General features: G+C 49.4%; 1 protein-coding gene across 1 annotated transcript in view; it reads right to left on the bottom strand.

The window, feature by feature from the left end:
* The window catches only part of RAD54L2 (RAD54 like 2), a 65,124-nt gene that overhangs the window by 26,123 nt on the left and 24,596 nt on the right, over positions 1-14,405 (bottom strand). The window contains exon 2 of the mRNA XM_069736056.1: positions 10,442-10,666. Within this exon, the coding sequence (XP_069592157.1) occupies positions 10,442-10,607 (166 nt within the window). The 5' untranslated portion in view covers positions 10,608-10,666. The remainder of the gene's footprint in view (positions 1-10,441; positions 10,667-14,405) is intronic.

The following is a 14,405-nucleotide window of genomic DNA, read 5'->3' as shown; positions in this document are numbered from 1 at the left end:
ATTGTAGTCTCCTCCCCCAGTAATGGCTGATAACAGGGAGTAATAGATTGCAGTCTCCTCCCCCAGTAATGGCTGATATCAGGGAGTAATAGATAGCAGTCTCCTCCCCCAGTAATGGCTGATAACAGGGAGTAATAGACTGTAGTCTCCTCCCCCAGTAATGGCTGATAACAGGGAGTAATAGATTGCAGTCTCCTCCCCAGTAATGGCTGATAACAGGGAGTAATAGATTGTAGTCTCCTCCCCCAGTAATGGCTGATAACAGGGAGTAATAGATTACAGTCTCCTCCCCCAGTAATGGCTGATAACAGGGAGTAATAGATTGTGGTCTCCTCCCCCAGTAATGGCTGATAACAGGGAGTAATAGATTGTAGTCTCCTCCCCCAGTAATGGCTGATAACAGGGAGTAATAGATTGCAGTCTCCTCCCCAGTAATGGCTGATAACAGGGAGTAATAGATTGTAGTCTCCTCCCCCAGTAATGGCTGATAACAGGGAGTAATAGATTGTAGTCTCCTCCCAGTAATGGCTGATAACAGGGAGTAATAGATTGTAGTCTCCTCCCCCAGTAATGGCTGATAACAGGGAGTAATAGATTGCAGTCTCCCCCCAGTAATGGCTGATAACAGGGAGTAATAGATTGTAGTCTCCTCCCAGTAATGGCTGATAACAGGGAGTAATAGATTGTAGTCTCCTCCCCCAGTAATGGCTGATAACAGGGAGTAATAGATTGTAGTCTCCCCCCAGTAATGGCTGATATCAGGGAGTAATAGATTGCAGTCTCTCCCCAGTAATGGCTGATAACAGGGAGTAATAGATTGTAGTCTCCTCCCCCAGTAATGGCTGATAACAGGGAGTAATAGATTGCAGTCTCCTCCCCAGTAATGGCTGATAACAGGGAGTAATAGATTGTAGTCTCCTCCCAGTAATGGCTGATAACAGGGAGTAATAGATTGCAGTCTCCTCCCCCAGTAATGGCTGATAACAGGGAGTAATAGATTGTAGTCTCCTCCCCCAGTAATGGCTGATAACAGGGAGTAATAGATTGTAGTCTCCCCCCAGTAATGGCTGATAACAGGGAGTAATAGACTGTAGTCTCCCCCCAGTAATGGCTGATAACAGGGAGTAATAGATTGTAGTCTCCTCCCCCAGTAATGGCTGATAACAGGGAGTAATAGATTGTAGTCTCCTCCCCCAGTAATGGCTGATAACAGGGAGTAATAGACTGTAGTCTCCTCCCCCAGTAATGGCTGATAACAGGGAGTAATAGATTGCAGTCTCCTCCCCCAGTAATGGCTGATATCAGGGAGTAATAGATAGCAGTCTCCTCCCCCAGTAATGGCTGATAACAGGGAGTAATAGATTGTAGTCTCCTCCCCAGTAATGGCTGATAACAGGGAGTAATAGACTGTAGTCTCCTCCCCCAGTAATGGCTGATAACAGGGAGTAATAGATTGTGGTCTCCTCCCCCAGTAATGGCTGATAACAGGGAGTAATAGATTGTAGTCTCCTCCCCAGTAATGGCTGATAACAGGGAGTAATAGATTGTAGTCTCCTCCCCAGTAATGGCTGATAACAGGGAGTAATAGACTGTAGTCTCCTCCCCAGTAATGGCTGATAACAGGGAGTAATAGACTGTAGTCTCCTCCCCCAGTAATGGCTGATAACAGGGAGTAATAGATTGTGGTCTCCTCCCCCAGTAATGGCTGATAACAGGGAGTAATAGATTGTAGTCTCCTCCCCAGTAATGGCTGATAACAGGGAGTAATAGATTGTAGTCTCCTCCCCAGTAATGGCTGATAACAGGGAGTAATAGATTGTAGTCTCCTCCCCCAGTAATGGCTGATAACAGGGAGTAATAGATTGTAGTCTCCTCCCCAGTAATGGCTGATAACAGGGAGTAATAGATTGTAGTCTCCCCCCCAGTAATGGCTGATAACAGGGAGTAATAGATTGTAGTCTCCTCCCCCAGTAATGGCTGATAACAGGGAGTAATAGATTGTAGTCTCCTCCCCAGTAATGGCTGATAACAGGGAGTAATAGATTGTAGTCTCCCCCCCAGTAATGGCTGATAACAGGGAGTAATAGATTGTAGTCTCCCCCCCAGTAATGGCTGATAACAGGGAGTAATAGATTGCAGTCTCCCCCCCAGTAATGGCTGATAACAGGGAGTAATAGATTGTAGTCTCCTCCCCAGTAATGGCTGATAACAGGGAGTAATAGATTGTAGTCACCTCCCCCAGTAATGGCTGATAACAGGGAGTAATAGATTGTAGTCTCCTCCCCAGTAATGGCTGATAACAGGGAGTAATAGATTGTAGTCTCCTCCCCCAGTAATGGCTGATAACAGGGAGTAATAGATTGTAGTCTCCTCCCCCAGTAATGGCTGATAACAGGGAGTAATAGATTGCGGTCTCCTCCCCAGTAATGGCTGATAACAGGGAGTAATAGATTGTAGTCTCCTCCCCAGTAATGGCTGATAACAGGGAGTAATAGATTGTAGGCTCCTCCCCCAGTAATGGCTGATAACAGGGAGTAATAGATTGTAGTCTCCTCCCCAGTAATGGCTGATAACAGGGAGTAATAGACTGTAGTCTCCCCCCAGTAATGGCTGATAACAGGAGTAATAGATTGTAGTCTCCTCCCCAGTAATGGCTGATAACAGGGAGTAATAGATTGTAGTCTCCTCCCCAGTAATGGCTGATAACAGGGAGTAATAGATTGTAGTCTCCCCCCAGTAATGGCTGATAACAGGGAGTAATAGATTGTAGTCTCCTCCCCCAGTAATGGCTGATAACAGGGAGTAATAGATTGTAGTCTCCTCCCAGTAATGGCTGATAACAGGGAGTAATAGATTGCAGTCTCCTCCCCAGTAATGGCTGATAACAGGGAGTAATAGATTGTAGTCTCCTCCCCCAGTAATGGCTGATAACAGGGAGTAATAGATTGTAGTCTCCTCCCCCAGTAATGGCTGATAACAGGGAGTAATAGATTGTAGTCTCCTCCCCAGTAATGGCTGATAACAGGGAGTAATAGATTGTAGTCTCCTCCCCCAGTAATGGCTGATAACAGGGAGTAATAGATTGTAGTCTCCTCCCCCAGTAATGGCTGATAACAGGGAGTAATAGATTGTAGTCTCCTCCCCCAGTAATGGCTGATAACAGGGAGTAATAGATTGTAGTCTCCTCCCCAGTAATGGCTGATAACAGGGAGTAATAGATTGTAGTCTCCTCCCCCAGTAATGGCTGATAACAGGGAGTAATAGATTGTAGTCTCCTCCCCCAGTAATGGCTGATAACAGGGAGTAATAGATTGTAGTCTCCTCCCCCAGTAATGGCTGATAACAGGGAGTAATAGATTGTAGTCTCCTCCCCCAGTAATGGCTGATAACAGGGAGTAATAGATTGTAGTCTCCTCCCCCAGTAATGGCTGATAACAGGGAGTAATAGATTGTAGTCTCCTCCCCCAGTAATGGCTGATAACAGGGAGTAATAGATTGTAGTCTCCTCCCCCAGTAATGGCTGATAACAGGGAGTAATAGATTGTAGTCTCCTCCCCCAGTAATGGCTGATAACAGGGAGTAATAGATTGTAGTCTCCTCCCCCAGTAATGGCTGATAACAGGGAGTAATAGATTGTAGTCTCCTCCCCCAGTAATGGCTGATAACAGGGAGTAATAGATTGTAGTCTCCTCCCCAGTAATGGCTGATAACAGGGAGTAATAGATTGTAGTCTCCTCCCCAGTAATGGCTGATAACAGGGAGTAATAGATTGTAGTCTCCTCCCCCAGTAATGGCTGATAACAGGGAGTAATAGATTGTAGTCTCCCCCAGTAATGGCTGATAACAGGGAGTAATAGATTGTAGTCTCCTCCCCAGTAATGGCTGATAACAGGGAGTAATAGATTGCAGTCTCCTCCCCAGTAATGGCTGATAACAGGGAGTAATAGATTGCAGTCTCCTCCCCCAGTAATGGCTGATAACAGGGAGTAATAGACTGTAGTCTCCTCCCCCAGTAATGGCTGATAACAGGGAGTAATAGATTGTAGTCTCCTCCCAGTAATGGCTGATAACAGGGAGTAATAGATTGTAGTCTCTTCCCCCAGTAATGGCTGATAACAGGGAGTAATAGACTGTAGTCTCCTCCCCCAGTAATGGCTGATAACAGGGAGTAATAGATTGTAGTCTCCTCCCAGTAATGGCTGATAACAGGGAGTAATAGATTGCAGTCTCCTCCCCCAGTAATGGCTGATAACAGGGAGTAATAGATTGCAGTCTCCTCCCCAGTAATGGCTGATAACAGGGAGTAATAGATTATAGTCTCCTCCCAGTAATGGCTGATAACAGGGAGTAATAGATTGTAGTCTCCCCCCAGTAATGACTGATAACAGGGAGTAATAGATTGTAGTCTCCTCCCCAGTAATGGCTGATAACAGGGAGTAATAGATTGTAGTCTCCTCCCCAGTAATGGCTGATAACAGGGAGTAATAGATTGTAGTCTCCCCCCAGTAATGACTGATAACAGGGAGTAATAGATTGCAGTCTCCTCCCCAGTAATGGCTGATAACAGGGAGTAATAGATTGTAGTCTCCTCCCCAGTAATGGCTGATAACAGGGAGTAATAGATTGTAGTCTCCTCCCCCAGTAATGGCTGATAACAGGGAGTAATAGATTGTAGTCTCCTCCCAGTAATGGCTGATAACAGGGAGTAATAGATTGTAGTCTCCTCCCCAGTAATGGCTGATAACAGGGAGTAATAGATTGTAGTCTCCTCCCAGTAATGGCTGATAACAGGGAGTAATAGATTGTAGTCTCCTCCCCAGTAATGGCTGATAACAGGGAGTAATAGATTGTAGTCTCCCCCAGTAATGGCTGATAACAGGGAGTAATAGATTGCAGTCTCCTCCCCAGTAATGGCTGATAACAGGGAGTAATAGATTGTAGTCTCCTCCCAGTAATGGCTGATAACAGGGAGTAATAGATTGCAGTCTCCTCCCCCAGTAATGGCTGATAACAGGGAGTAATAGATTGCAGTCTCCTCCCCAGTAATGGCTGATAACAGGGAGTAATAGATTGTAGTCTCCTCCCCAGTAATGGCTGATAACAGGGAGTAATAGATTGCAGTCTCCCCCCCCAGTAATGGCTGATAACAGGGAGTAATAGATTGTAGTCTCCTCCCCAGTAATGGCTGATAACAGGGAGTAATAGATTGTAGTCTCCCCCAGTAATGGCTGATAACAGGGAGTAATAGATTGTAGTCTCCTCCCAGTAATGGCTGATAACAGGGAGTAATAGATTGTAGTCTCCCCCAGTAATGGCTGATAACAGGGAGTAATAGATTGTAGTCTCCTCCCAGTAATGGCTGATAACAGGGAGTAATAGATTGTAGTCTCCTCCCCAGTAATGGCTGATAACAGGGAGTAATAGATTATAGTCTCCTCCCAGTAATGGCTGATAACAGGGAGTAATAGATTGTAGTCTCCTCCCCAGTAATGGCTGATAACAGGGAGTAATAGATTGTAGTCTCCCCCCAGTAATGGCTGATAACAGGGAGTAATAGATTGTAGTCTCCTCCCCAGTAATGGCTGATAACAGGGAGTAATAGATTGTAGTCTCCCCCCAGTAATGGCTGATAACAGGGAGTAATAGATTGCAGTCTCCCCCCCAGTAATGGCTGATAACAGGGAGTAATAGATTGTAGTCTCCTCCCCAGTAATGGCTGATAACAGGGAGTAATAGATAGCAGTCTCCTCCCCAGTAATGGCTGATAACAGGGAGTAATAGATTGCAGTCTCCTCCCCCAGTAATGGCTGATAACAGGGAGTAATAGATTATAGTCTCCTCCCAGTAATGGCTGATAACAGGGAGTAATAGATTGTAGTCTCCTCCCCAGTAATGGCTGATAACAGGGAGTAATAGATTGTAGTCTCCTCCCCCAGTAATGGCTGATAACAGGGAGTAATAGATTGTAGTCTCCTCCCCCAGTAATGGCTGATAACAGGGAGTAATAGACTGTAGTCTCCTCCCCCAGTAATGGCTGATAACAGGGAGTAATAGACTGTAGTCTCCTCCCCCAGTAATGGCTGATAACAGGGAGTAATAGATTGTAGTCTCCTCCCCAGTAATGGCTGATAACAGGGAGTAATAGATTGTAGTCTCCTCCCAGTAATGGCTGATAACAGGGAGTAATAGATTGTAGTCTCCTCCCCCAGTAATGGCTGATAACAGGGAGTAATAGATTGTAGTCTCCTCCCCCAGTAATGGCTGATAACAGGGAGTAATAGATTGTAGTCTCCTCCCCAGTAATGGCTGATAACAGGGAGTAATAGACTGTAGTCTCCTCCCCCAGTAATGGCTGATAACAGGGAGTAATAGATTGTAGTCTCCTCCCCAGTAATGGCTGATAACAGGGAGTAATAGATTGTAGTCTCCTCCCAGTAATGGCTGATAACAGGGAGTAATAGATTGTAGTCTCCTCCCCAGTAATGGCTGATAACAGGGAGTAATAGATTGTAGTCTCCCCCAGTAATGGCTGATAACAGGGAGTAATAGATTGTAGTCTCCTCCCCAGTAATGGCTGATAACAGGGAGTAATAGATTGCAGTCTCCTCCCCAGTAATGGCTGATAACAGGGAGTAATAGATTATAGTCTCCTCCCAGTAATGGCTGATAACAGGGAGTAATAGATTGCAGTCTCCTCCCCAGTAATGGCTGATACCAGGGAGTAATAGATTGTAGTCTCCTCCCCCAGTAATGGCTGATAACAGGGAGTAATAGACTGTAGTCTCCTCCCCAGTAATGGCTGATAACAGGGAGTAATAGATTGTAGTCTCCTCCCCAGTAATGGCTGATAACAGGGAGTAATAGACTGTAGTCTCCTCCCCAGTAATGGCTGATAACAGGGAGTAATAGATTGCAGTCTCCTCCCCAGTAATGGCTGATACCAGGGAGTAATAGATTGTAGTCTCCTCCCCCAGTAATGGCTGATAACAGGGAGTAATAGACTGTAGTCTCCTCCCCAGTAATGGCTGATAACAGGGAGTAATAGATTGCAGTCTCCTCCCCAGTAATGGCTGATAACAGGGAGTAATAGATTGTAGTCTCCTCCCCCAGTAATGGCTGATAACAGGGAGTAATAGATTGTAGTCTCCTCCCCCAGTAATGGCTGATAACAGGGAGTTATAGATTGTAGTCTCCTCCCCCAGTAATGGCTGATAACAGGGAGTAATAGATTGTAGTCTCCTCCCCAGTAATGGCTGATAACAGGGAGTAATAGATTGTAGTCTCCTCCCCCAGTAATGGCTGATAACAGAGAGTAATAGATTGCAGTCTCCTCCCCCAGTAATGGCTGATAACAGGGAGTAATAGATTGTAGTCTCCTCCCCAGTAATGGCTGATAACAGGAGTAATAGATTGTAGTCTCCCCCCAGTAATGGCTGATAACAGGGAGTAATAGATTGTAGTCTCCTCCCCAGTAATGGCTGATAACAGGGAGTAATAGATTGTAGTCTCCTCCCCCAGTAATGGCTGATAACAGAGAGTAATAGATTGCAGTCTCCTCCCCCAGTAATGGCTGATAACAGGGAGTAATAGATTGTAGTCTCCCCCCAGTAATGGCTGATAACAGGGAGTAATAGATTGTAGTCTCCTCCCCAGTAATGGCTGATAACAGGGAGTAATAGATTGTAGTCTCCCCCCAGTAATGGCTGATAACAGGGAGTAATAGATTGTAGTCTCCTCCCCAGTAATGGCTGATAACAGGGAGTAATAGATTGCAGTCTCCCCCCCCAGTAATGGCTGATAACAGGGAGTAATAGATTGTAGTCTCCTCCCCCAGTAATGGCTGATAACAGGGAGTAATAGATTGTAGTCTCCTCCCCCAGTAATGGCTGATAACAGAGAGTAATAGATTGCAGTCTCCTCCCCCAGTAATGGCTGATAACAGGGAGTAATAGATTGTAGTCTCCTCCCAGTAATGGCTGATAACAGGGAGTAATAGATTGTAGTCTCCTCCCCAGTAATGGCTGATAACAGGGAGTAATAGATTGTAGTCTCCTCCCCCAGTAATGGCTGATAACAGAGAGTAATAGATTGTAGTCTCCTCCCCCAGTAATGGCTGATAACAGGGAGTAATAGATTGTAGTCTCCTCCCAGTAATGGCTGATAACAGGGAGTAATAGATTGTAGTCACCTCCCCCAGTAATGGCTGATAACAGGGAGTAATAGATTGTAGTCTCCTCCCCCAGTAATGGCTGATAACAGGGAGTAATAGATTGCAGTCTCCCCCCAGTAATGACTGATAACAGGGAGTAATAGATTGTAGTCTCCTCCCCCAGTAATGGCTGATAACAGGGAGTAATAGATTGTAGTCTCCTCCCCAGTAATGGCTGATAACAGGGAGTAATAGATTGTAGTCTCCTCCCCAGTAATGGCTGATAACAGGGAGTAATAGATTGTAGTCTCCTCCCCCAGTAATGGCTGATAACAGGGAGTAATAGATTGTAGTCTCCTCCCCAGTAATGGCTGATAACAGGGAGTAATAGATTGTAGTCTCCTCCCCCAGTAATGGCTGATAACAGGGAGTAATAGATTGCAGTCTCCTCCCCAGTAATGGCTGATAACAGGGAGTAATAGATTGCAGTCTCCTCCCCAGTAATGGCTGATAACAGGGAGTAATAGATTGTAGTCTCCCCCCAGTAATGGCTGATAACAGGGAGTAATAGATTGTAGTCTCCTCCCCAGTAATGGCTGATAACAGGGAGTAATAGATTGTAGTCTCCTCCCCAGTAATGGCTGATAACAGAGAGTAATAGATTGTAGTCTCCTCCCCCAGTAATGACTGATAACAGGGAGTAATAGATTGTAGTCTCCTCCCCAGTAATGGCTGATAACAGGGAGTAATAGATTGTAGTCTCCTCCCCCAGTAATGGCTGATAACAGGGAGTAATAGATTGCAGTCTCCTCCCCAGTAATGGCTGATAACAGGGAGTAATAGATTGCAGTCTCCTCCCCAGTAATGGCTGATAACAGGGAGTAATAGATTGTAGTCTCCTCCCCAGTAATGGCTGATAACAGAGAGTAATAGATTGTAGTCTCCTCCCCCAGTAATGGCTGATAACAGGGAGTAATAGATTGCAGTCTCCTCCCCAGTAATGGCTGATAACAGGGAGTAATAGATTGTAGTCTCCTCCCCAGTAATGGCTGATAACAGGGAGTAAAGGTACTGTCACACTAGACGATATCGCTAGCGATCCGTGACGTTGCAGCGTCCTGGCTAGCGATATCGTCCAGTGTGACAGGCAGCAGCGATCAGGCCCCTGCTGTGCTGTCGCTGGTTGGGGAAGAAAGTCCAGAACTTTATTTCGTCGCTGGATCTCCCGCAGACGTCGCTGAATCGGCGTGTGTGACGCCGATTCAGCGATGTCTTCGCTGGTAACCAGGGTAAACATCGGGTTACTAAGTGCAGGGCCGCACTTAGTAACCCGATGTTTACCCTGGTTACCATCGTTAAAGTAAAAAAAACAACCACTTCATACTTACCTTCCGCTGTCTGTCCCCGGCGCTCTGCTTCTCTGTACTGACTGTGAGCGCCGGGCAGCCGGAAAGCAGAACGGTGACGTCACCGCTTTGCTTTCCGGCCGCTGCGCTCACAGTCAGTACAGAGAAGCAGAGCGCCGGGGACAGACAGCGGAAGGTAAGTATGAAGTGGTTGTTTTTTTTACTTTAACGATGGTAACCAGGGTACACATCGGGTTACTAAGTGCGGCCCTGCGCTTAGTTACCCGATGTTTACCCTGGTTACCGGCATCGTTGGTCGCTGGAGAGCTGTCTGTCGCTCCCCGCACCCCACCCGCCCCCCTCGCCTACCCCCACCTGCCCCGCCCCTTCGCCACACCCTCGCCCACACCCGCCCCCCCGCACCCTAGTCCTCTGCCCCCCACACCCTCACACGCCCCCCTGCACCCTCGCCCACCCCCACACTCACCCGCCCCCCTCGCCTACCCCCACCTGCCCCGCCACACCCTCGCCCACACCCTCACCTGCCCCCCCGCACCCTAGTCCTCTGCCCCCCACACCCTCACATGCCCCCCTGCACCCTCGCCCACCCCCACACCTGCCCCTCTCGCCTGCCGCCCCCCGCACACGCCCCCCCTGCACTCTTGCCCACCCCCAAACACTCACCTGTCCTCCCGTACCCTCGCCCGCCGACCCCCACACCCTCAGCTGCCCCCCCATACCCTCACCCGCCCCATCGCCCACCCCCACACCCTCACCTGTCCCCCCGTACCCTCGCCCGCCGACCCCCCACACCCTCAGCTGCCCCCCCACACCCTCGCCTGCCCCCCCCCCGCACCCTCGCCCACCCCCACACCCTCACGTGACCCCTCACCCGCCACCCCTGCACCCTGCCCCCCCATGTACAGAGGTCACAAACTACACTCACTTTTCTTGTCGTCCACTTCATCTTCATCATCCCCATCATTTTCATCATCCGACCCATCCTCTTCATCAGCCTCGTCATCGTCATCATCATCATCTTCCTCCTCGTCCTCCTCCTCTTCCTGTGGATCCAGGTCTGGCTCACTTGGAGAGATGGATGCGTCAGACATTGCAAATCCTTCCGGGGAGCAGCACGTTACCTGCGCATCGTCCTGGGACAAACGGGGAGCTGTAGATACAAACACACCGACATCAGGACACAGCGAGCAGAGATATTTCATAGAAAGAAGTTAAAGAGCCAAATAAATTAGAAAGTCGCAAAACTTAAGTAAAAAAATGCAGCCTGGAATGTGGGGGAAGCATTTTCAGGGTGCACCTTCGTCCGGTCCCATCACACTGTAATTGGTGCAGTAATAAATAGATCGGATTGGTGGATGCTTGTCATGTGACCCGACAGTGCAGCAGATCAGACTACGATCACAGTCACCTGGTGAGACCGAGACAAAAACACGCTGGAAGCTCGGCTGATAACAGAGAGCAACAGCCTGCACTGATCTTACAAGCAAAGTCAGAAGCAGATGAGTCTGGCAGAACCAGGTGCAGAGATCAGAACCGTGCGCCCAACCTGGCCCAGGGGAAGAGGCCGGCCACGTGCTGGACTAGCAGGCAGTCCGGACTATCAGACATGGCAGAGGGCGGCTCTCCATACAGTCACCTGCAGGACCAGGTCTCGCACCCGCCGTGTATGACTGGCGCCCCCTGCTCCTCCCAGTCACACGAGGATTGGGGGGATGAGACCCCTGTCTGCTGCAATCGCAACATGCAGAACTGTCCTCCGCCCAAAACATGGCATCCGGGACCGCTGAACTACTACCCCCAGCAGGAGGACCAGGGCTGAACTACTACCCCCAGCAGGAGGACCAGGGCTGAACTACTACCCCCAGCAGGAGGACCAGCGCTGAACTACTACCCCCAGCAGGAGGACCAGGGCTGAATTACTACCCCCAGCAGGAGGACCAGAGCTGAACTACTACCCCCAGCAGGAGGACCAGCGCTGAACTACTACCCCCAGCAGGAGGACCAGCGCTGAACTACTACCCCCAGCAGGAGAACCAGCACTGAACTACTACCCCCAGCAGGAGAACCAGCGCTGAACTACTACCCCCAGCAGGAGAACCAGAGCTGAATTACTACCCCCAGCAGGAGAACCAGAGCTGAATTACTACCCCCAGCAGGAGAACCAGAGCTGAACTACTACCCCCAGCAGGAGGACCAGAGCTGAACTACTACCCCCAGCAGGAGGACCAGAGCTGAACTACTACCCCCAGCAGGAGAACCAGAGCTGAACTACTACCCCCAGCAGGAGGACCAGAGCTGAACTACTACCCCCAGCAGGAGGACCAGCGCTGAACTACTACCCCCAGCAGGAGGACCAGGGCTGAATTACTACCCCCAGCAGGAGGACCAGAGCTGAACTACTACCCCCAGCAGGAGGACCAGCGCTGAACTACTACCCCCAGCAGGAGGACCAGCGCTGAACTACTACCCCCAGCAGGAGAACCAGCACTGAACTACTACCCCCAGCAGGAGAACCAGCGCTGAACTACTACCCCCAGCAGGAGAACCAGAGCTGAATTACTACCCCCAGCAGGAGAACCAGAGCTGAATTACTACCCCCAGCAGGAGAACCAGAGCTGAACTACTACCCCCAGCAGGAGGACCAGAGCTGAACTACTACCCCCAGCAGGAGGACCAGAGCTGAACTACTACCCCCAGCAGGAGAACCAGAGCTGAACTACTACCCCCAGCAGGAGAACCAGAGCTGAATTACTACCCCCAGCAGGAGAACCAGAGCTGAATTACTACCCCCAGCAGGAGAACCAGAGCTGAATTACTACCCCCAGCAGGAGAACCAGAGCTGAATTACTACCCCCAGCAGGAGGACCAGAGCTGAACTACTACCCCCAGCAGGAGAACCAGAGCTGAATTACTACCCCCAGCAGGAGAACCAGAGCTGAATTACTACCCCCAGCATGAGGACCAGAGCTGAATTACTACCCCCAGCAGGAGAACCAGAGCTGAATTACTACCCCCAGCAGGAGAACCAGAGCTGAATTACTACCCCCAGCAGGAGGACCAGAGCTGAACTACTACCCCCAGCAGGAGAACCAGAGCTGAATTACTACCCCCAGCAGGAGAACCAGAGCTGAATTACTACCCCCAGCAGGAGAACCAGAGCTGAATTACTACCCCCAGCAGGAGGACCAGAGCTGAACTACTACCCCCAGCAGGAGAACCAGAGCTGAATTACTACCCCCAGCAGGAGAACCAGAGCTGAATTACTACCCCCAGCATGAGGACCAGCGCTGAACTACTACCCCCAGCAGGAGAACCAGAGCTGAATTACTACCCCCAGCAGGAGAACCAGAGCTGAACTAATACCCCCAGCAGGAGAACCAGCGCTGAACTACTACCCCCAGCAGGAGAACCAGAGCTGAATTACTACCCCCAGCAGGAGAACCAGAGCTGAACTACTACCCCCAGCAGGAGAACCAGAGCTGAATTACTACCCCCAGCAGGAGAACCAGCGCTGAATTACTACCCCCAGCAGCAGAACCAGAGCTGAACTACTACCCCCAGCAGGAGAACCAGCGCTGAACTACTACCCCCAGCAGGAGAACCAGCGCTGAACTACTACCCCCAGCAGGAGAACCAGAGCTGAATTACTACCCCCAGCAGGAGAACCAGCGCTGAACTACTACCCCCAGCAGGAGAACCAGAGCTGAATTACTACCCCCAGCATGAGGACCAGCGCCGAACTACTACCCCCAGCAGGAGAACCAGAGCTGAATTACTACCCCCAGCAGGAGAACCAGCGCCGAACTACTACCCCCAGCAGGAGAACCAGAGCTGAATTACTACCCCCAGCAAGAGAACCAGCGCTGAACTACTACCCCCAGCAGGAGAACCAGAGCTGAACTACTACCCCCAGCAGGAGAACCAGAGCTGAATTACTACCCCCAGCAGGAGAACCAGCGCTGAATTACTACCCCCAGCAGGAGAACCAGAGCTGAACTACTACCCCCAGCAGGAGAACCAGAGCTGAACTACTACCCCCAGCAGGAGAACCAGAGCTGAACTACTACCCCCAGCAGGAGAACCAGCGCTGAACTACTACCCCCAGCAGGAGAACCAGAGCTGAACTACTACCCCCAGCAGGAGAACCAGCGCTGAACTACTACCCCCAGCAGGAGAACCAGCGCTGAACTACAACCCCCAGCAGGAGAACCAGAGCTGAATTACTACCCCCAGCAGGAGAACCAGAGCTGAATTACTACCCCCAGCAGGAGAACCAGCGCTGAACTACTACCCCCAGCAGGAGAACCAGCGCTGAACTACTACCCCCAGCAGGAGAACCAGAGCTGAACTACTACCCCCAGCAGGAGAACAGACTTGGAGCATTCTTGGGAAAACTTCCCGATATTATGGATATTGTACTTCTCACTAAATTAGAAAATCATCAAAAAGTGATTTTATTTCAGTTCTTCAATACAAAAAGTGAATCCATATATTCTATAGAGTCATTACACAGAGTGATCTATTTCACGTGTTTATTTCTGTTAATGTTGAGGATTATGGCGTACAGCCAATGAAAATCTAAAAGTCATTATCTCAGTAAATTAGAATAATTAACACAATAAACACCTGTAAAGGCTCCTAAGTGTTTATGAAGGTCCTTAGTCTGTTTCAGTAGCTCCACAATCATGGGGAAGACTGCTGACCTGACAGATGTCCAGAAGGCGTCACTGACACACTCCACAAGGAGGAGAAGCCACAGAAGGTCATTGCTAAAGAAGCCGGCTGTTCACACAGTGCTGGATCCAAGAATATTAATGGAAAGTGGAAGGAAACAGTGTGGTAGAGAAAGGTGCACAAGCAACCGGGATAACCGCAGCCTGGAAAGGATT

This window comes from Ranitomeya imitator, chromosome 8 (assembly GCF_032444005.1).
Source record: "Ranitomeya imitator isolate aRanImi1 chromosome 8, aRanImi1.pri, whole genome shotgun sequence".
In the NCBI taxonomy this organism is placed as follows: domain Eukaryota; kingdom Metazoa; phylum Chordata; class Amphibia; order Anura; family Dendrobatidae; genus Ranitomeya; species Ranitomeya imitator.
The sequence above is the reverse complement of the archived record's forward strand: the minus strand, read 5'-3'. Positions and strand labels throughout refer to the sequence as shown.